Here is a 22,244-nt window from a genome sequence, read left to right as displayed (position 1 = left end):
GCTCCAAAAAAGGGTTATTTGGATGTGAAGTAAGCTTAGAATGAAGATTCCTAACCATTTACTTAGCCAAGAATAGTAATATGATCATTCTTGGAATAGTCCACTGTGTGTAGAAGTGACATAAAAAATGAGATAAAAGCATAGGAGTGGTTGAAGCAAAAACTTGATCTGTAGTCTTTTGGTAATGAGCAGTACAAGGATATATTTGCATGTCATTCATAGGCAAAGAGAGTGGCAAGAAGATCTTTTGACTAATTCTGGAAAGAATGTATACATTGGATAGTTCCATCAAATTGAACAAAAAAAAACACATTCAGTGAGAAAAGAAAGGTAAATAGAAGGTAAAATAAATTTCACAGCTGCTTATTCACACACACACATCCCAGTTAGTTTTTTCATTGTTTGAATGTTGATTCTATAATTAATTATGGAAGGATCAGATCCAGGTCATGCACGTGTTTAAGCCTTGTTTTGGTTCTGGAGGCACAGACATAAAGTGTGACTTGTATTCCTTGTATTTTCCTGTGGAAAAGAGGTATTTAAAAATGGGGCAGAAAGTCCATTTGATCAGTTTCAATATGGTTTACTTTTTCATCTTTTCCCCTAATTTTCATTAAATTGAGCGCATCAAATAGTTGTATGAATTTATTTAGGAAAGGGTTTAGTCTTGCTTAAAAGAGGGGGAGGAAAAAAAAAGAATGTTCACAGTTACTTTTTATTTATGCTGTATTTGTGTATATGTTTGCTTTAAATTTAAGCTTAATATTTTTTATAAATGTTTATTCACATAATGCATAAAACATTCCTGCAGTTTCTATAGGGTATTGAAGGCGAGCTCATTGTTTATTAATAAAACCCTTTGCAGTGTTCATGTATTGCTGTCCAATCTTTGCAGGTGCTGAAGAGAAAATTTTGGAAGAGTTTAAAGAAACACACAATGCCGACTCTCCAGATTTTCAGCTCCAGGCAATGATCCAGGCTGCTGGCAAGCTAGTACTGATTGACAAGCTGCTGCCAAAACTGAAGGCTGGTGGCCACAGGGTGCTTATCTTTTCCCAGATGGTGCGCTGCTTGGACATACTGGAAGACTACCTCATTCAAAGACGGTGAGAGCAACAATATAGTACAATTCTAAATAAGCTGTGCTTTCCTCAGTGGCCACAGTGTTTAACCTGTGAGTAATCCATATTGAAAAGGAATGAAATTCAAACACTTCAGACAGATCACTACAGAAAATAATGTAAAGGGAAAAGCATACCTCTAAGTTGCCGGTACTGAGATTTTTGTCTCAGCTGAATACAAAATGACCTCATCTGGAGAGCTTTAAACTTCTTAGTTCACTACTCAGTTAAATGTTTTAGTGGCTCTAGAGTTTTTTAGCTTAAGCTTTAATGTTTATTTCATTCCTTGGATTACAAGTCTGTTCTTTACCAAAAGATGTGAAGCAGGATACAAAGTAGTATGTCTTCCACTGATGAAATTAGTGGTACAGGAACAGTCACTCAGTCTGTTGTAGTTCTTTTGACTCTGTAGTTCTGTAGTTGCGTATTTTCCTCTTTTTCTTTTTTTTTGTTCTTTTTTGTTTGGTTGGTTGGTTGTTTTTTTCGTTATTGCATATTCTTACAAAGAAACAGTTCTCCTTATAATGCATCTTCATTTCAGGTACCCATATGAACGAATTGATGGCCGAGTAAGAGGCAACTTGCGTCAGGCAGCTATTGACAGGTTTTCCAGACCTGATTCTGATAGGTTTGTTTTCCTGCTGTGTACAAGGGCAGGAGGTTTGGGCATTAATCTTACTGCTGCTGATACCTGCATCATTTTTGATTCAGACTGGAACCCCCAAAATGACCTCCAGGTAATATTACAAGGGATGATTTTATTGAAAATTTTTCTTTGCCTTTTTGCTGTGAAATTTTCTTCACCTACAAGAGAAATTATCTGTTGTCCCTCTCTTGAAAGTATAAAGATTATTATTTATATTGAAAGCAATAACTTTTAAAGTAAGTTCTTTGTATTGATTTTTTTTTTTTTTCTTCCTTTTGTTACCTCTGTGTATCTGTCTTTGTTTCATCAGGCTCAGGCACGATGTCACAGAATAGGACAGAGCAAATCGGTGAAAATTTACAGGCTGATAACAAGGAATTCTTATGAAAGGGAAATGTTTGACAAAGCTAGCTTGAAGCTGGGCCTTGATAAGGCTGTGCTACAGTCTATGAGCGGAAGAGAAAATGCTACAAATGGGGTGAGAATTAATACGCTAAGGTGCACAATCAACAAATGCTGTGAATGTGTAACACTTTTCTTGCTTGTTTGCGTTTTAGCTGGAGAACAGTGGGTTTCAGATGGAGCATGGCATGTTCCCTCAATCCTCATCCATCCATTCTCATCATTCCACCCTTTACATTATGTTGATCCTGGCGCTTTTTGGTGATCTTGTAGTCAGCTTTTTCTGGTGTAGCCTTTATGCTTTGGACTTTCTTTGCTTTAGCTTTTTGTCAGGTTAGTAAGTTAAATCTACTCCCAGGAGGAGTTTAGCAGTCATCAGACCTAAAGTAAAGGGATTCAGTGACAATGAATTATTAAATCATTTAAACTGCTCATATAACTTCATGCTAAGCATTTTGTTGTTTGTATTCTTATTTTAAAGGTGACTTCACCATGAATGTTTAATTGATCGACACCACATTATCTTAAGAGTTTCAGTTCTTAAAATGCTAAATAAGAGGACAATCAGTCCAGTTAGGCTGTCAGATGTACATATTGTTTGATGTAAAAAAAATAAATCAAAAAACCACTAAACCCTTCTTACATGTTACAGGTGCAACAGCTTTCTAAGAAAGAAATAGAAGATCTTCTGCGAAAGGGGGCATATGGTGCTCTGATGGATGAGGAAGATGAAGGGTCTAAGTTTTGTGAAGAGGATATTGATCAGATTCTCTTAAGGCGAACACACACAATTACTATTGAATCTGAAGGAAAAGGCTCAACATTTGCAAAGGTGTGTATTGACATTTAGAGGAAAATTAATAAAATATGATCAGGATAAATGGAAGTAGTGTTAAATTGCCTTCCGTGTCAATTTAGCTTTTCAGTGTAGTTGTCTTTGATATTTACCTCACAAATGTGGGATATCTGTATTTCCAGTCATGGTGGTTTCCAGGCTTACCTTTTTTCTTTCTTGAAACTACCACTTTGTAAGTCCTAAGTGTTGTACTTAGCAGTGAAAATAGGTGTTATTTGTAGCATGCAGTTAAGAAACCAATGCATGTGTTTTCACATTACTAGGCTAGTTTTGTTGCATCTGGGAACAGGACAGACATTTCCTTGGATGACCCTAATTTTTGGCAGAAGTGGGCAAAGAAAGCTGAGCTGGATATTGATGCTTTAAATGGAAGGGTAAGAGCTTTATGATAGTTCTAGTACAATAATGTAATTGTTCAGTAATTTAATTGAAGATTTCTTCCCCCCCCTCCTAAATTTCTACATTTTCATTTTAATTTTAGAATAATCTGGTTATTGACACACCAAGAGTAAGAAAACAAACCAGACTTTACAGTGCAGTCAAAGAGGATGAACTGATGGAGTTTTCAGACCTGGAAAGTGATTCTGAAGAAAAGCCTAGCACAAAGCCTCGTAGGCCTCAGGACAAATCACAGGGTTATGCAAGAAGTGAATGTTTCAGGGTGGAGAAGAACTTGCTGGTTTATGGGTAAGGTTATACAGATTAAATATATTGATTGTGGCTAAAGAACTGAAAATATGGTAATGGTACATAGTAAATAACTCATCCCTCTCTTGGACATGTTCACATAATCTCTTACTCTGTGTAACCTTACCTCATTATGCTGTATACATATCAGTGAGATTTTAAGTTGCTATGTATGTATATATAAAGCTGTTTATATATGTTATTTAGCTTAAAGTATCCGAATGTGTCTCAGATGCCTATAAACTCATTGGTAAAATACATAGTTCTGTGATGATGAAATATGTGTTTCTGGTTTCTCCGTAGTGTAAAGAATTCCTGAGTTACCAAGGTTTAATCTCTTTTCTAAGTGTTGTGGAGAATAATAAAGTGTATTATAAAGAACAATGTGGTTGTGAAATTGACAGTCAATCTAGAGGTTTTCAACATAGATTCTGGTATTTTGGCACCACTTAAATTCAGCTATTTGATACTTTATAATTTTCCCCATTGGATTTACAAATTTGAATTTTATCTCTTTGCAAGCAAGCAGCTGTATTTGACTGCTAACGCGGTGGGCTTCAGAATGACTGTCTTTATTTTAGGAAGTTGCGTACAACAATTGGTAATAATGGATTTCAGGATCAAAATAAGAATGATTCTGTAAATCACATGACTGTAGGAATTGGTTGAATTTCCTATTCGTAGCTTATTGGGACCATTAGAGTTAAACATATGTACTTTATTATTTTGAGTGTAGTTCAATTGCAGCTTTACGAGCAGTGAACTTATTGCCTGTTCTGTAAAATAAACATTCTCAACTCTTTGGTGCTGGAGGTTGGATTCCCTGACGTAACCTGCAAATGCAGAATGCATTAGTGCTAACGCAGGAGGTCCCACCTTGCTTGGTACGAGGAGTTAAACTGAAAGTCACAGATTATAATACCAGTGTCCTGGCTGTTGTATTGAACATATTTTTCTTATAGCTGGGGTCGGTGGACTGACATCCTCTCACATGGGCGCTATAAACGTCAGCTAACAGAACAAGATGTGGAAACCATCTGCCGGACTATCCTGGTATATTGTCTTAATCATTACAAAGGGGATGAAAATATCAAAAGTTTCATCTGGGATCTGATCACTCCAACTGCAGATGGGCAAACTCGAGCTTTGGTTAATCATTCCGGTATGTCTACCACAATCAAATAATGATGCTAGTAAATAGGAAAGAATTGCTTCAGTCATGCTATGTATTTAGTTTAAACTATAGCCATTCTGACATGTCGTAGGATCTTGTCACATTTTATGAGTAAGGTGGGCTTTGACTTGGTCTGTACTTAAAGGGGAAGACTCCTTCAGACACTTTCTAGAATGCAGTGCTCTTTCCTTAAATCAGTTTTGAACAAATATTCTAGCATAATTTTTAAGTGGCACCTACTGCTGGACTTAATCTCTTTTGAATTGCCATAAATCAGAAAGCTTGTTTCCTTATGGCTATTCAGATTCATGAGAGCTTTTACAAGAAATATTTATATAACACCATTTTCTGGCTAGTGTGCTGAATTCTTGAAATCTTCACACCTAAATTTGCATGAAAGTTTTGGTTGATTTTGTTATTTGCAATTTTCTGTAGTAAATTATATGGCTGTTCAGTTTTTGATGGTTATGTTGCCCACAAGGGAATTAACATGGTAGTGATACTTAGCTTTAAATGTATGTTCGTAATGCAGTTTAGGGTGAGGGCTTTTCTATTCGGATTGTGTGAGAAATATTGGGGTTTTATGTAGGTCTGTCTGCACCAGTGCCCAGAGGGAGGAAAGGCAAGAAAGTAAAAGCACAGAGTTCACAGCCAATGCTGCAAGACGCCGATTGGCTCGCAACCTGTAATCCAGATGTATTATTTCAAGAAGACAGCTATAGGAAACATCTCAAACATCACTGTAATAAGTAAGTACTAATGAATGTTTCATTTGGAGTTGATTGGTTTTTTTGCTACATGCTTTTGAAAAGTCCATGACTACTCCTGGATATTTTTATAGAACAGAGGGCCATTTAATAGGATGTAAAGGCCGTTATTACTTTTTAATTTGGGGATAATCATCTTAACAGATATCTGGGTACTTCTGTAAGCTCTTTATGAGTGATCAGTGCAGTTCTGAAGAAAATTGTTTTCTGCTTACTAAATAAGAATGGAATCAGATGAAGTTATTCTTTTTGCCATATAAAGGAAAGACTATATCCCTACACTAAGTCTATTTCTCTTGACAATTGGCTGTCTTTAAACAAAAGCTGTTTGTTTCTTACCCTTCTTGTGGGGTCTTTCAGGCTGATGTCCTTAAAGTTCTGTTTCTTAGATGTTAAACTCAAATATCCAGTTCTTAGTTTCCAAAGTTTCTTGCAGTAGTTCGTGTGTGTGTTCTCTTCGTTCTTTTTCTCCCTTCTTCTCTTGCTTTCCACGTTATACAGAATATTTTTCTCCTTTGCTTGCGATAAAATTTCTGAGTTGTCTTGCCTGAATCAGTGCCTCGACTTGATTTTTGAAATTCTAAACATACTACTAAACTGAAGGCCTTTGGGGATAAAGATAATTGTATTTTGATTTGGATGTTACGTTGGCTTATTGTTGCATGAATATCTCTTAAGATATTCTCTTCTTTACAAAAAGGAAAAAAAAAAGGCTAAAAGAATGTCATATCTTAGTTATTTTTATGTCAGCTTCCTCTGATAGCGTCCTGGTTCTCCATCTGAGTTGTGCTTTATTCTCCATCATAGACATTGAACCCAACTCTTGTCCCAAAAATCCCTTGTTTTGGGGTTGGGGAGGAGGTGGTTTGATTTTTGGGGTTGGGGAGTTGTTTTGTTTTTAAACTTACACTCTTCGTTGTATATATACCATACAGACGTAATGCAGCGCTACTGAAAGGTCATCATTACTTTTGTGTTTTAATATACAATATGTCTTACTAATACTGTTATTGGAAAGACATTATTGATTTGAAAAGTACCTATGGCCTGTCAATAGGGGGTGTGATGTGAAGGAGGAAAGGTATTTAAGGGGTTTATTAGCTCCTGTCCAAATGCTAATCAAGCTTAATTCTCAACTGATGAAAACAGATACTTACAGAATTACGTTAGCAAGTGCACTTCCAAGTAAACTGCTTTCTGATTTTTTTTCTGAACGGTTAGTCAGATCTGTTATTACATTTCTCTTGCTCGTAAAGTAATTAAATTCTTTACTGTAACGTTATTTTAATCTCCCAGGTAACATGTCTTCATTACTTGTTATATCACTTTGCAGATCAGACATAAATTCATTTTAAAAACACTGCGTCTGTAATAATACAGTAGAACAATTTCAAGGATACTAGTCTCCTGTCCTCATGTAACATACATGCTGGTTTACTGCATAGAACTCCTGAAAGGTGCAAAGAACCTCTGGTGGTTTTTTTGTTGTTTTTATGTTGGGGTGTTTTTTTCCTGCTCCTCTTCTTTGGCTTGACGTAACAGCTGTTATTGCTTAATACTAAGATGATAGAGACCCTCAACAGCTTATTTACATAGCCACACAGAGAGCAGGGACACCTTAACTGGTATCATGCATACTAAAAGAAGCAAGTCTGACCTGTTTTGAATTGCAGACATACGACCTTCATTCAAATCCCTGCTCTTCCAGAGTTTGCTTGAATAACATGTAAAACTGGGCATTGCTCTACTTCCATCAAATCTCTACTGAGGAGCTCCCAAAACTGGTGGTGGTCTAAATTTTTCATGCAAGTGGGTGATCATATTACTGCTTCCCTGGTCACCCTTGCTGTACCAGGAGCCGCAGTAATTCAACAGTTGCTGTGATGGATATGGGTACAGTGAGAGGGCAAGCTGAGTAATCTCCGTTTTAGTTGGTACTGATTTTACTTCATGAACTAGGCAGCAGGGGGTGCCCTGAATTGGGTAAACATAGGAGAGCAGGATCATTTTCAGGTAGATACTTTACTTTTTTTAAAGGATGACCTCTTTTCTAGTCTCCTTGAAAAGCCAGTCTGACATTCTCTCTCTTGCCAGCTTCAAGTATGACCATAACACCTTACAGCGCTTCCAAAAATGACTGTAGTATTGCAGAAATGGGGAAAAATAAACATGGGCAATGAGGATTTTTCACTTCCTTGTAGCAGTTAGGTTGTGCACAGGTAAAATTAAATGGCAGTTTGAGCTATGAAGAGTAAAAATAGTTAATATCTCCCAGGGGAAATGGGGGATTATTTTTTCCCCTCATTCTCGGAAGCAAAAAGTTGTATAATCTGAAAAACCTGACATTCCATATTGAGGGTTTATTGTAAGGTAGTAAAACCAGATTTTATATCTCGTTTATTCCTACAACTTCTGATGTGCTTCCAAAAATGGTATTAAGGCAGCAGCTGAGGAAATTTTATGAGATAATGAAGCAGAACAGTTACTGAAAGCCATCTGCTCAGTTGTTTACAAACTTGCTTCAATACTTCAGAGGCAGTGGTAGAGTACGTGTCTAAACTTCACAAGCTGCACTAGGTAGAACTAAATGAAATGCGCCGGGGCTGGGCTGAGCTGGGTCCCTCTCTGTGCAGTGTAAGCAGTTGCCAGGCAGGCCTGTTGGAAGCCAGCAGAAAGCACCACACAGAGGTGATTATGTGCCACCATCTGTCACGCTTCAAGCCTACCATACAGCATGGCTAATCAGCCTTGGCAGGATGATGGATGAACAGCAGCAGCTGCCAAAAGCCACTGTTGGCAAACAGTCCTGAAGTTAAGAACTTTTTCCCCCCTCTGCCTTCCTCTCCAGGGTCCTGCTGCGTGTCCGCATGCTCTACTATCTACGACAAGAAGTTATAGGGGACCAAGCAGACAAGATCTTAGAGGGTGCTGACTCAAGGTTAGTGCAAGTGCAGGTTTATTTTTTGCTTTATGACGCTGGCTTTTATAAAGTACACATACTGTAATAATGCAGCGTTTAAAGGTTGTCGCACTTTATCTCTTAAATGTCTGTGTTCTCAAACAGCCTTATTATTTTATCAGGCACAGTAATTTTCTTGCGGGAGGAAAATGTGAGAAATTACAGAAGTGGATTTTCAGTTCTGCTAATATTTAAGGATCATTCTATCTCAATTTAAAAAATAAAAAAAAATATACTAAGACCTTAAATGAATCTTATTTGGAATAACCATTGGCATTCCACTCCCAAAATAGCCTGATCTTTGGAGTTTTTTTGTGGGGGGTTTTTTTTGGTTTTGTTTTTAGTTTGTTCAACCATCCTAATTATTTTTCAAGGTATTTCAATTTCTATGTTGTGTTTGGGTGTTTTTTCCTCATTCAAAATTCATATTTACAGAACATTGTGAACCACTTTTTTTTTTCTTCAAACATCTTTGTCTCGTAATAGCTTTGAGAATGTATATAATGCTGTTTTCACAGTGAAGTAGATGTATGGATACCTGAGCCATTCCATGCTGAAGTTCCTGCAGACTGGTGGGATAAGGAGGCGGATAAATCCCTTTTAATTGGAGTATTCAAACACGGTAAGTGATGTCTCACTCTGAACAAAACTCAGTTGTAAAGCTTTCTGTGTGTAGGACTGTTCAGTCATAATATTAACAAGCATTGTTCCAAAGAACTGTTGGCTTGTATCTCCCTTTTTTTTCTTGCCTGCATTAAAAACCTAATATGAGCTGTAAATATCAGATGCTGTTTTTAAATGTTTGCAGAACATTTGAGAAGAAAACATTACTTTCATGGCTGTAAATAAAACAAAACCATATTTGTTTAAATAATAGCCAAATAGTAAGATAGATCTCCATAAACTTTGCTTCCAGCACTGCTTCACTTGCTAACTCTGCCAACCAGTGTCAAAGTGGACGGTGGGCTTAACCTCTGCTATTAATCTGTACAAGTGCCTCCTGGGCTTTGTTCCAAGCAATATTTCACAAATGTCAGTGTTGAGAACTCCCGGCTCCCTTGAGTGGGATGCAGCCTTGTTAACTTTGAAAGGCTGGGGATGCAGAGCTGGCATGATATATACAGTGAGCGATTCCTGATTATAATCCCAATTCTCTGGAGGTCGCAGAGGTATTCTCAGCAGCCCAGCCTGACTAAAGGGGAGAATGATGGCTTATAAAACCTTTCATGATTACAGTTTGGCTTGAGGCTCTACAGCAGTTAGGAGCAGTGTGTTGTAGTACAAATCCTAATTGAATTGTGCTGTTCTGCCTATGTACAGCAGCTCTGTGTTGTGGGCTCAGCTGAGGCAAGTCTAGTCTAAAAATCATTTTCCTGCAGTGCACTGTTGGGATCTGCCATTTTCCATCTAGTCAACTTGGGCAGTAAAAAAGCAAACAGCAGTTTGAAAACCATAGAGGGAACAGTGTCATCTTACTGACATGCATCATCCTAAACCTAATAAGACAGGTTCGTTGGCCTTACGTATAACCCATGTATACAGCATTTTTGCAGCCTACATTGTGAGGGTTCCAGCAGGGCTGGAGCTATAGAAAATACATGTGTGTGTGTTCCCATTTGCATCTGCATGTTTCCAGTAGGGAGTATTAAATGTGGAGAACCACTGCGAAAGTTGTGTAGAAAACTTGAAGTTTTTCACTTGTGAAAGATTTTTAGTTCACCTTATAAAGACATTAAATTGAATTCTTTCTTCAGTATCCTACTATTTTTTAATGTTACTGATGTGAAAATACTTCTGTGCTGATGGAATTTGCCAATATGTAAAATTCATTACGTGAATGAAATGGGTTGTTTCCAGCACGGTGACAGCTTCATTATTTTATTTAAAAATAAGTAAGTTAATCTAGAAAATTGTACTTCTGCTCCCTAAACCTGTTCTATTCACAGCTGGTCACAGGTTTTAAAAAAATTTGTCTCACACTCTGCATGCAGGTTATGAGAAGTACAATTCTATGAGAGCTGATCCAGCGCTGTGCTTTCTGGAGCGGGTTGGCATGCCTGATGCAAAGGCCATAGCTGCTGAACAGAGAGGGACAGACATGTTAGCAGATGGTGGTGATGGGTAAGGAGGACATGAAAAAATTAATAAACTTTATCAGCATTGTATATGTTGGCATGAATTCATATGTCGTATTTTTCTTACATCTTGCCTGAGGATCTGAAGTGATTGTATGATGTAAAAAGTACATAGAACTGTTTACACAGTTGAGCATGAAATGCGAATGTGTAATTTGGTACACCATACTGATCGCTTTTGTAGCTTTTTTGCTTTTGTCCAGAAAATCAGCCTCCTCTCAAAACCAATATATTTCTTGAAAAATTTTCTTTTAAATATTTTATAGTGGTGAATTTGACAGAGAGGATGAAGATCCAGAATATAAGCCAACCAGAACTCCTTTCAAGGATGAAATTGATGTAAGAACTTCCAACTTTCTGTAATTACAAAGTTATATAATTATAACTGATTCTCCCTGTTTATTTTCGTGTGCACCTCTTCATTTTAAGAGCTACCAGATAAACACAGCTTACAACAAAACACTTGTTTGCGGCTGTGTTTGGGAGATGACGTATTTTTCTCCTGAAATGATAACATATGGTCAAGACTGAAAACTAAAATAACTTCTCTCTTCTCCCCAAGGAATTTGCAAACTCGCCTCCGGAAGACAAAGAGGAGTCCATAGAAATACACCCAAGTAAGAGTATAGCAAAGAAATTAAAAGGCAAAAATGCACCATTTAGTGAAAGGTGGACTGTTCATACTGCCACATGAGGGGATAGGTGGTGTTTTGGGAAAACATCACAGTAAGCTTTTTACTGCCAAGTCTCTTCACATTTCACATCTTTCAAAACAATTATTTACTGTCTTTGCATAATCCACATTATGGCTTTCTGGATTTCTAATCACATAGTAGAAACTGTGATGATAAAGACCGGATGTTTCATAATGCAGCCGTTGATGGTTTTGCTGAGATAATATTGGAAGTTATAGATATGTTGTTTCCTCAGTATGGAGGAAAACTGCCAAGTTTAAGTGAGAATAATAAAGTGGGAAATCGTAAGTGTAGGTGTTTCCTCAGAGGTAGAACAATCTTCGTAATATATTTAAAGATGCATTGCATTAATTTTAATACTTCCAGTATTCATATGTTTGCATTCATAACATTGAATAGTAATGCTTGATGGTTATCTCTGAATGCTTCACAAGCATTTCCGAGTTCTTAAGAGTTGGATGTGGTTTGATGCTATTTTTTTTTTATCTCCTACCAACATGCAGTTACCCTGTTTTCTGATTTGTTATGCACCAGTATTAACGAGGCCTATGTTCTTATCTGATAAACAGGAATCCAGTTATAGCTGTAGAAACTTTGAAATGTTTAGCAGTGGGTTTGCAGTGCACAAATACTTCTCTATTCTCTAGACAAACACACTGAAAGCAATGCTGAGTTAGGCCAACTCTACTGGCCCAACACTTCAACCCTGACTACCCGTCTGCGTCGCCTCATTACTGCCTATCAGCGCAGCTATAAAAGGCAACAAATGAGGCAAGAGGCACTAATGAAGACTGACCGCAGGAGACGTCGGCCTCGGGAAGAAGTGAGAGCACTGGAAGCAGAAAGGGAAGCTATAATAACTGAAAAACGACAAAAGTGAGTTTCTCAGTGATATCTTTCTTTAAATCTTGAGCTTGTGCCCACCAGTACCACTCTTCTGTTTTGAAAGAATAAACTAAGGGGGTTTTGGGGCATCCAAACTATGTCTGGACTCTTGTTTATTCAGTGGCCTCACTTCTCTTGCTTCTTCCTTGACTAGGTGGACAAGAAGAGAAGAAGCTGATTTTTATCGTGTGGTGTCTACTTTTGGAATTATTTTTGATCCTGTAAAACATCAATTTGACTGGAATCAATTCAGAGCATTTGCCAGGCTTGATAAAAAGTCTGATGAAAGCTTGGAAAAGTATTTTAATGGCTTTGTGAATATGTGTAGACGAGTGTGCCGAATGCCAGTCAAACCAGATGATGGTAAGTTTTAACTGACAGTAGAAATCAACATGACTGTTATGAGACAGTGGGACTGTTAAAACTTAATGCCCAGGTGTAATGATTTTGAACTATGTGTACATTTAATCAATGTTAAACAACACAAATTGGTGTCATTGCAGAGCCACCTGATCTTTCCACTATGATTGAGCCAATCACAGAAGAGCGTGCTTCTAGAACTTTATATCGCATAGAACTGTTGCGGAAAATCCGTGAACAGGTTCTCCATCACCCACAGTTGGGGGAGAGGCTAAAACTTTGCCAACCAAGCTTGGACCTGCCAGAGTGGTGGGAGTGTGGTAAACATGACAAAGACTTACTGATTGGTGCTGCTAAACATGGAGTCAGTAGGACAGACTATCACATTCTGAATGATCCTGAACTCTCTTTTCTTGAGGCTCACAAAAACTTTGCTCAAAACAGAGGGACAGGTCATGCAAATACTGTCTCTTCTGTAAACCCTCTGGGTGCTGGCTGCAATCAAACACCGCTTGTTGTCCCGTCCACACCAGTACAAGAAGAAAAAACTACAGAACAAGCAGAGTCTAAAGTTGAAGGGTCTGAAAATCCAGCAGCCAAAGAAAAGTCTGATATAAAAGAGGAGGCAGATACTGCAGATAAGGACACTAAACCAGAATGTGATGCTGAGGCTGAGCCCGGCTCTGTTAAATGTGAATTGAAAGACATAGAAATGAGTACAGATGTAGACCCAAAATCTATTTCTGAGAAAGGTTCGGAAGAAGATGAAGAGGAGAAACTGGATGATGATGATAAATCAGAAGAATCCTCCCAACCTGAAGGTAATGCATTGGTCAGATCAATTCTGTGTGCTTAGCATGAGCCCCACAGCTGTTCTAAGTTGTGCCAGCTGGTAAGTGGCACACATGGAGCTATTATGGAGCTTTGGATAAGCTACACGTAGCAGTTCCTCTACCCTTCCACATATTCAGGTGGTTAAATAAGCTTTCGTAAAAAACATCGGGCATCAGTGGGGTGTTCCCCCACAAGGGATGATTTCCAAGATAGCTTACTGAGCCAATAAGCATGTCTGTGTGCCAAATGCAGAAGGCTAAGGCTCTGCTGTATTAATTACTGAACAAAAGCCTCAGAAATGTGTCAAGCCTGGTTGTCTTAACCTATCTAGTTAGGTTGACATTGGGGGCTTGGAAATTTCTGTAGTTAATGCCTGGTCATGGTTGTTATTCAGCAGGAGCAGTTTCTCAGGGTAAGAATTTTGATGAAGAAAGCAATGCCTCTATGAGTACCGCAAGGGATGAAACACGCGATGGATTCTACATGGAAGATGGGGATCCCTCTGTGGTTCAGCTACTTCATGAGAGAACATTTGCCTTCTCTTTCTGGCCTAAGGTTGGTTAGGGGTAGAATGGCATGTGTCTTTTTTCCCATAAAATATGGGAAACATGTTTGCAAAATAACAGCAAGTTTTGTATGATTCTGCACTTGTAGTGGGCGAGGGACTTTTTTCTATGAATGATTTGCGGAATAGCATTTTATTCTTCAATTTCATGCAGATTAGCAGGGGAAATGAAAGAAATTGCTGTACTGTAAATAGTGTCATTTAGTAAAACAAATGACTGACAGACATGAGTTCCTCATAGGCTCCATAACTGTATGTCAGCAGAATCACACCTTTCACACCTCTATTGATGGAAGCAAACTTACGATTTTAAATTATGGATTTCATCTGCAGAGCAATCTGCAATGTTGAGAGCAGAGATTTTGTAAGTCACCTTTTTATTTTGGGGTGAGGAGATTGTAGAGGAGTATTGGTGACCTACATGATCTAAGCCATTATGTAATGTTGACAGATGTAATTGTATTAAGGTATCCTGCAAACATAAGCAGCAGTTTTAGATAGGATAAAGCTATATCTTATTTTGGTAACTATGCAGAAAATTATCTAATACAAAATGATTTTAAAAATACGAAACTGTAAACTCGTAATAAATCCACACATAATTTAGTACTCTCCTTTGCAGTAAGGGGAGAGAGAGAAATAAAGTAGTAATAGTCTTAAGCTTACTAATCACCATAACAGGGCCATCTGGTTTGGGATGGGGGAGCAGGGCGGGGGGACCTTGCTCTTAATAGGCTTATTCCTGGGGAAAGCAAGCAGTCTGTTGCAGCTGCTGAGGTTTGCTAGTGGCTTTTGCACAGTTTTGCTGTTCAGGAAGCTAACTGATGCTCATATTCCCTAACCAGCAGTATTTCTCAATAGTTCGGAAGTTTCTACTACTTCAGAGAGGCTAGAATAGAATGTGCTTGAATACTGAAGTAGAAGAAATCAAATGGTACTCATCTTTTTTGCTTTCAGCATGTGTTTTGGAAACATGGACTAAAATATTATTCCAGTCATAGTGTAAAAGTAAAACAAAAAATCCTTCATCTGTATAGGTTCAGTGTAAGTAGACTAATAAACATAATTAGAGATTTTTAGTGTACACGCTTCAGTGAAATTTGAAGTGATAATGGGCGTGGAATGAAAATTGACATTCATTAGATGTCCCTAGGTTGGTGCCCGTTTCATAATGTTGAACTTTATTAATAGTGACGCTAATGAGGATCTACTTCCTAGGACAGAATTGCAGATCCAGCCTCTTGGATCTCGGGAACTGCAGCTTTAAGATACTGATTGCAGATGTTTTGATTTTCCCTTCCTAACTGTTGATTTTGTTAACTACTGCAGCATAAAACAATAGTGAGTTTCTGTTAAATTTGTCAGTTAGTACATGGTTGTACAGAAAACTTGGTCTTTCTCCTTCCCCCTGATACAAATGCAGCTTTTAAATTCTAGTGATGTTTTATTCTACAAAACTGTCTGTATTAGCTTCTTCTAAGGCAGTCAGTTTATCCTGACCTGCAAGGGAATAGTTGGTTTTGAATGTGTTTCTTAAGCTGTGGAAACTGGACTCTGTTGTTATACTTATTTGAGTTTAAAAGGCAACATTCACACTGAAGGTTCATTACATACTTTTCCTTTATGCAGGACCGAGTAATGATCAACCGATTAGACAACATCTGTGAAGCAGTGCTGAAAGGGAAGTGGCCAGTAAATAGGCGCCAGATGTTTGATTTCCAGGGGCTCATACCTGGGTATACTCCAACAGCTGTGGACAGCCCTTTACAAAAAAGGAGCTTTGCAGAGCTCTCCATGGTTGGTCAAGCCAGCGTCAGTGGCAGTGAAGATGTCACTGCTTCTCCTCAGTTATCAAAGGCAAGGCTGCGTCTTTCTCACATGAAATATTTTATCTTGCGTGTGCTTCTTTTGCATAATAAAAAAAATGAAAAATAATTGAAAAGTGTTTCTTGGAATAAAATGAAGGCTTTGTTTTCAAGGTTATGTGCTTGGACTTTTATATAAATTCAGCATAGCAAACAGAGCTTTGCTTATGTTCTGAAATGCTCTTTTTTCATTAGGAAGATGCACTCAATTTATCGGTTCCACGTCAGAGGAGGAGGAGACGAAGAAAGATTGAAATTGAGGCAGAGAGAGCTGCCAAGAGGAGAAATCTTATGGAAATGGTTGCCCAGTTACGTGAGTCTCAGGTGGTCTCAGAAAATGGACAAGAAAAGGTTGTAGATTTATCAAAGGCCTCACGAGAGGCAACAAGTTCTACCTCAAATTTTTCATCTGTTACTTCAAAGTTTATCTTGCCTAATGTCTCCACACCCGTATCTGATGCCTTTAAAACTCAAATGGAGCTGCTGCAAGCAGGTCTTTCACGCACACCCACAAGGCATCTACTAAATGGCTCTTTAATAGATGGAGAACCACCCATGAAGAGGAGGAGAGGAAGGAGGAAAAATGTAGAAGGGCTTGATCTGTTATTTATGAGCAACAAACGGACATCATTGACTGTAGTAAGAGCAACCTTTTTGTCTCGTATTTGTTCTGTGTCTAGTACTTTCTGAATGTGACTTTAAAGTGTTGTTATACTCACCCCAGCAGTAATGTAGTTTTTACCTTTGTGTTTAGAGCTGTTACTTTATTTGAAACAAACAAAATGTTGTTCACATCAAGTTTCTACTCTAGTGAATTGTAGCTGAGTTTTAAGTAGCTCGTACTTCCAAAGACTTTTTTTTTTTTTTAATACAAAACATAAAATATATGCATAACATATTTGGAGGCTTAAGTATGTCTTTCTTACTGTGTAGAAAAAGGAAGGTCCTGGGGGCCACTAACTGGAAATGCACGAAAACTGCTTTCTCTTTAGCTTGTATGTTCTTTAATGTTCAAGCATGCTAAATTTACAAAACTCCCTAATGCAGTGGTATTGCTTTACATAGTATGAATATTTAAACCCCATTAACTCTTGCATATGCAAAATCTCCGTGAGCGTTTAGCTTCAGTCCCTGCAATTGTTTCTCCCAGGTAACTGTTCCCTTGAAGTGAGAATTAATACAAACATTAATGTTTTCAGGAGGATGCAGAAGTGACCAAAGCTTTTGAAGAAGATATGGAAGCCCTACCAGCAAGGAACATTCCATCTCCTGGTCAATTGGACCCAGACACTCGCATCCCTGTAATCAATCTAGAGGATGGGACCAGGCTGGTGGGAGAGGATGCTCCTAAAAACAAGGATTTAGTTGAATGGCTTAAACTGCATCCTACTTACACTGTAGATATGCCGAGTTATGTACCAGTAAGTATGTGATTCTAAAAGTGTTGTTGTGTTATATTAATACAGAAGTTAGTTTTACAGGCATCAAAATGAATTTCCTCACATTGGGCATAGTCATTGGATTTTGTAACTATTGGTTTCCAGTAAAGGTTTTTTCTGCAGCCACACTGACTATGGTATCTAAACACCCAGGTGGCATCAGGGTGTATAGGTTGCTTTACCTTTCTTAATATTTGTATATAACAATGTGTGTTAGTACGCTGTTTGTGTCAAGTTCTGCAGAATTGCTTCATCTGATAAGAAAAAAAAGTCTCTGAGATAATCTGATGGTAAAGTAATTGGCCCCTTAAAGGTGTTGTGAGAAGGGGTTCCATGCTTGGTGATTTTTGTCAAGAAAATGTAAAACTAAAAGCAATGTATTTCTGTTTTTTTCCAGAAGAGTGCAGATGTGCTGTTTTCCCCATTTCAGAAGCCGAAACAAAAACGACACAGGTGTCGAAACCCTAATAAACTGGATATAAACACCTTGACAGGAGAAGAAAGGGTACCTGTTGTAAATAAGCGAAATGGAAAGAAGGTAAAAATTAAGTTAGTGGATGTCTTTGCGTGTGGAAACCACATTTTCTACTCCAAGGTTTCTTTTTAAAAGTTTAGTAATTCGGCACCAGCAGTTATCCTTACTGGAATGTACCACCCAGTTCCTTTAATTCCTTCTTTGCTCTTCTGTTACCTTTATATTAAACACTTGAGTGAATAACAGTTTTTGAAACTGTACAGTTTTTCTTTTTAACATCTTTCCCCTATATCAGGCACACGTTTCATTACTAGCCCTGCCTAAGCTGCAGCATTTTACAGTCTTTTTAAAAACATGATCTTCTGAATTCTAGTAGTATTAGCTGGTCTCCATGTAGTTTTCCACAGTCTGAACTGAAAGTCTTTACTCACATCCTTCAGAAATGAAAGTGTACAGATAGAAAATGTCCATATAAATAGCTGTTTGTTTTTCTTTTGTTTTTGAAGTATTAACCTTGTCTTTTGCATTAGATGGGTGGAGCTATGGCCCCTCCAATGAAGGACTTGCCGAGATGGCTGGAAGAAAATCCTGAATTTGCTGTTGCTCCAGATTGGACTGACATTGTTAAACAGTCTGTAAGTGAAGCTTTCATTCCATGCTTCATTGTAGATTATAGCACAGAAAAGTGGAAGGCTGTGTAAATTGATGATTAAGTCTTTATCTCATAGCTGGTTTTGAGCTGAGGAAGTGTAGTGTCTGGGTGGGAGTTACCCAATTTAGGGGGAATGGGGATAGGAGGCTGCTGCAGGGTGGGATTGAAGTACACTCAAAAAATCGGCTACAGTGAGGCAGTCTTCAGCATTTGTTTGGTTGTTTTTTTTTTTTCTGATAAGCAACAATCATTAATAAACACAGGTATTCATTCATTAGAAACTTAAGAAAATATTTGTCATATTCATAACAGAAATAAATTTATCATCTTTGTAACAGGCAGCATCAAAGGATTAGGTTTTCTGCCTTTTATTTTACATCAGTTGTTTGGAAATAAAAGGAAAAAATTCTGCAAATACTTACTTTAATAAAATATTACTATACTGAAGTTCAGTATGAGGTACAAAGGTATAGATTCATAATTGCATTGTGTCAGGGTGTGTATTTTTTAATGAAGCTACAGAGTTTCAGCATGTGCTGTTTTACTGTTGTGTTTAAATGTAAAAAGCCTATGACTTCCCTTTCTTCAATTTTTCTTAGATGTTCTACTGCCATTCACTTTAGTAGCTGGCTAGTTGTGACTTGCCAGGGTTGAAAAACAAACCACTGTTGGAGTATGCTGAAATCCCCTTCTGTTTCTTCCATTGTCATCAGTTTACTGTTGAAAGCTATAAAAGCTACTGGAGAATAAAGCTTGTTTTTTCGCATCTCCTTTTCCAGGGTTTTGTTCCAGAGTCCATGTTTGACCGTCTTCTCACTGGACCTGTTGTGAGGGAGGAAGGAGCAAGCAGAAGAGGAAGAAGGCCAAAAAGTGAAATTGCCAAAGCAGCTGCAGCAGCTGCTGCTGTAGCATCAACATCGGGAATCAACCCACTACTAATGAACAGTCTGTTTGCTGGAATGGACCTCACAAGCCTCCAGAACCTACAGAACCTGCAGTCTCTCCAGCTCGCAGGCCTCATGGGCTTCCCACCAGGGCTAGCAACAGCTGCTGCTGCTGGAGGGGACGCTAAAAATCCGGCTGCCATGTTGCCTCTGATGTTGCCAGGGATGGCAGGATTGCCCAACATGTTTGGACTAGGCGGATTGTTGAATAACCCGATAACGGCTACTACTGGAAATGCCACTACTGCTTCCGGTCAAGGAGAGACTGAAGATGGTGCTTCAAAAGCTGAAGAGAAGAAAAATGAGAATGAAGAGGAGAACAAAGACTCTGAGAAAAGCACAGACACTGTTTCTGCTACTGACTCTGCAAATGGATCTGTCAGTGCTGCTACTGCAGTGACTACTGCCACTGCCACCACTACCACCACCACCAACACTGGATTGCCCACAAACCCTCTGGCCTTCAATCCTTTCCTGCTGTCTACCATGGCTCCTGGCCTCTTCTATCCATCTATGTTTCTACCTCCAGGACTGGGAGGATTGACTCTGCCCGGTTTCCCAGCACTAGCAGGACTTCAGAACACAGTGGGCTCCAATGAAGAGAAGGCTACTGACAAAACTGAAGGAACTGCCTTTAAAGATGAAGAAAATCTCGAAGGCAGTGATGCAGAGGAGAGCCTTGATAAAACTGCAGATTCCTCCGTTTTAGAAGATGAAATAGCACAGGGTGAAGAATTAGACTCACTTGATGGGGGGGAAGAAATAGAAAACAATGAAAATGATGAATAACCAGTACCAGTTACAGCTAAAGTGTTTTAAACTTTTGACAAGTGGTAGTCCTACTGTTTACACTCACAGTTAATGTCCATACTTAGTTTTTATAAGCTGTTCTGTAACATAGTGTAGCAAAAAAAAAGTTCAAGTCATGTTATACAGATGTGTCAAAAGGTATCTTGGTCATTAAGTATTGTGCAGTGCATTATTTATTATCCCTAGGAGAGATGAAATTTGAGAGGTGATCATGTCTTTTTAAGGAAATTGACATAATGCTCTGCTTTTTTTTTTTCTTTTGGTACCATTGGTATTATGAATTACGCAGCAATTTGTGATGAAGTGGCACTAATAGAAGGAAGTGCTGCTTAAAGGAAGGATGAAGTTATATATTTAATTTTTTTTTTTTTTTTTTTTTTGCTGTGAAGGTCAAGATGAAATTTAACCATACATATCGTACTCGCGCTTCATTTTGACTGTATGGGAGTTCACCCACTCACATGTGCGCACACACCCCCACACACACACTCTCTCTGACAATCTTCATGATAGTGTGAATGTCTCTGTCTGGAGACGCAGCAATAATAAGGCAGCTGTTGAATGTGAAGAGTACCTTTTGGAAATTAGCCCACGGAGAAGGTTCTTACAGGATAAAGCTACAGTTTAATCGTCTCGTGATCTTGTAATGCACTGGTATAAACAAAAAGAAAAAAATCAGGTACCTTTTTTAAATTAAAGGACTTTGTTACTTTAGCCACAAAGCTAAACAGCATTACCTCAACTCTAAACTAGCCTTGAAGTTTACAGACATGACTTTGTAAATGTATTGTTTTTCTTTGTTGTGATGTCTTTTTATTTTTTTTCTTTGGAAACTGCTATCATGTAAGATAAGATGTAAATTGCTGCCAACTGTAGTAATGATGCTTTTAATAAAAGTGACCCATGATATGCAGAGATGTAATTATAGAATGTAGTGTTTAGAGACATCAGAACTGGTGTTTGCTTTCTGTATTTGCATTGTGGCTTTTTTATAGCATTTTCCTGCTATATTCTTTATAGATTAGTGGCTGTAAATGCTGAACTGATCGTCTTCAAGGGACTAGGCAGGAAGAGAAACCATGAATTACCTTCATATTTTCCACTCTGAGTAAGTCTACAGAAACGCACACTAAAACCCCTACTTTACTCCTTCAAAGGGGCATGAGAGACTGAGAATACTTTAAAATGTGTTCAGCATGTGATAATGTGGTACACTAAAGAACAAAAGGGCAAAAGAAAAATGAGGCTTTAATAGGCACAATATCTAGGTCATTTATCCTTGGTTAATGGGTAGAAAAACACAATGCTGTAATGACAGCAAGGGATACAAAGGCTCTGTGGTATCCTGTAGACCAGAGCTTGTGATGCCAGAAACCACTGTGTCAAACAACCTACATGAAACTAAAACTGACCCACTTTTCATAAAAAACAGTGTCTCTTTTGGAGAGCTACAGATTTGTACCCTTTTGTGACCTTTTGATATTCGAGATAATGTATCATTTGAGAACTTCTGTTTTCACAGTGTTGTCACCTTGGCACACATGTACACAACCATCTCGAGAGTGAGGATGAAAGGTTAGATTTTCAGTGGAGTACATGAAAAATTAGCTATTTGAGTTGCCAGCTGTGGGTGGACCCCCGTCTTAGGACTGATATTATCTGTGCTTTTGGAATGCTGGAGAGCTCTAAACCTCACTCTTCTGTCCACTGTGAATTTACACAAGAGCTCAAATGGGCAAGTGTTGCAAGGCCAAAATTTGGTCCTGAGGGGGGAGGCATATGAAAAAGGGGTGATCTATGGCCTGAAAAGAGCATTTTGGGAACGATGAAAGTAGGTGAGAAATGAAGGCTTAGGAAGTGGATTTTGTGTGAATGAATCACAGGCACGCACTGTCGAAGTGAATAGATGTCAGGATGTCTTGTACTGCCTCTTAAATAGATCATACAGAGTTAATGAAGGTCAGGAAGGATTC

At 38.3% G+C, this 22,244-nt stretch overlaps 1 protein-coding gene across 8 annotated transcripts in view; it reads left to right on the top strand.

The window, feature by feature from the left end:
• Positions 1–21,184, top strand: part of CHD7 (chromodomain helicase DNA binding protein 7) — a 132,617-nt gene extending 111,433 nt beyond the window's left edge. For 7 of the 8 annotated variants that reach the window (XM_056331264.1, XM_056331265.1, XM_056331258.1 and 4 more), the window contains 23 exons: positions 896–1,106; positions 1,663–1,858; positions 2,078–2,245; positions 2,822–3,001; positions 3,289–3,399; positions 3,507–3,712; positions 4,675–4,874; positions 5,476–5,635; positions 8,502–8,591; positions 9,131–9,234; positions 10,604–10,733; positions 11,014–11,086; positions 11,310–11,364; positions 12,090–12,318; positions 12,482–12,690; positions 12,831–13,508; positions 13,916–14,076; positions 15,716–15,943; positions 16,147–16,590; positions 17,151–17,372; positions 17,788–17,928; positions 18,396–18,500; positions 19,297–21,184. In XM_056331264.1, the coding sequence (XP_056187239.1) occupies positions 896–1,106; positions 1,663–1,858; positions 2,078–2,245; positions 2,822–3,001; positions 3,289–3,399; positions 3,507–3,712; positions 4,675–4,874; positions 5,476–5,635; positions 8,502–8,591; positions 9,131–9,234; positions 10,604–10,733; positions 11,014–11,086; positions 11,310–11,364; positions 12,090–12,318; positions 12,482–12,690; positions 12,831–13,508; positions 13,916–14,076; positions 15,716–15,943; positions 16,147–16,590; positions 17,151–17,372; positions 17,788–17,928; positions 18,396–18,500; positions 19,297–20,250 (5,255 nt within the window). In that variant the 3' untranslated portion in view covers positions 20,251–21,184. The remainder of the gene's footprint in view (positions 1–895; positions 1,107–1,662; positions 1,859–2,077; positions 2,246–2,821; positions 3,002–3,288; positions 3,400–3,506; positions 3,713–4,674; positions 4,875–5,475; positions 5,636–8,501; positions 8,592–9,130; positions 9,235–10,603; positions 10,734–11,013; positions 11,087–11,309; positions 11,365–12,089; positions 12,319–12,481; positions 12,691–12,830; positions 13,509–13,915; positions 14,077–15,715; positions 15,944–16,146; positions 16,591–17,150; positions 17,373–17,787; positions 17,929–18,395; positions 18,501–19,296) is intronic. The other variant, XM_056331266.1, reaches the window with a different exon arrangement.
• The last annotated feature ends 1,060 nt before the right edge of the window (positions 21,185–22,244 follow it).

The sequence above is a fragment of the Falco biarmicus genome, chromosome 3 (assembly GCF_023638135.1).
Source record: "Falco biarmicus isolate bFalBia1 chromosome 3, bFalBia1.pri, whole genome shotgun sequence".
NCBI classification, from domain to species: domain Eukaryota; kingdom Metazoa; phylum Chordata; class Aves; order Falconiformes; family Falconidae; genus Falco; species Falco biarmicus.
The sequence above is the reverse complement of the archived record's forward strand: the minus strand, read 5'-3'. Positions and strand labels throughout refer to the sequence as shown.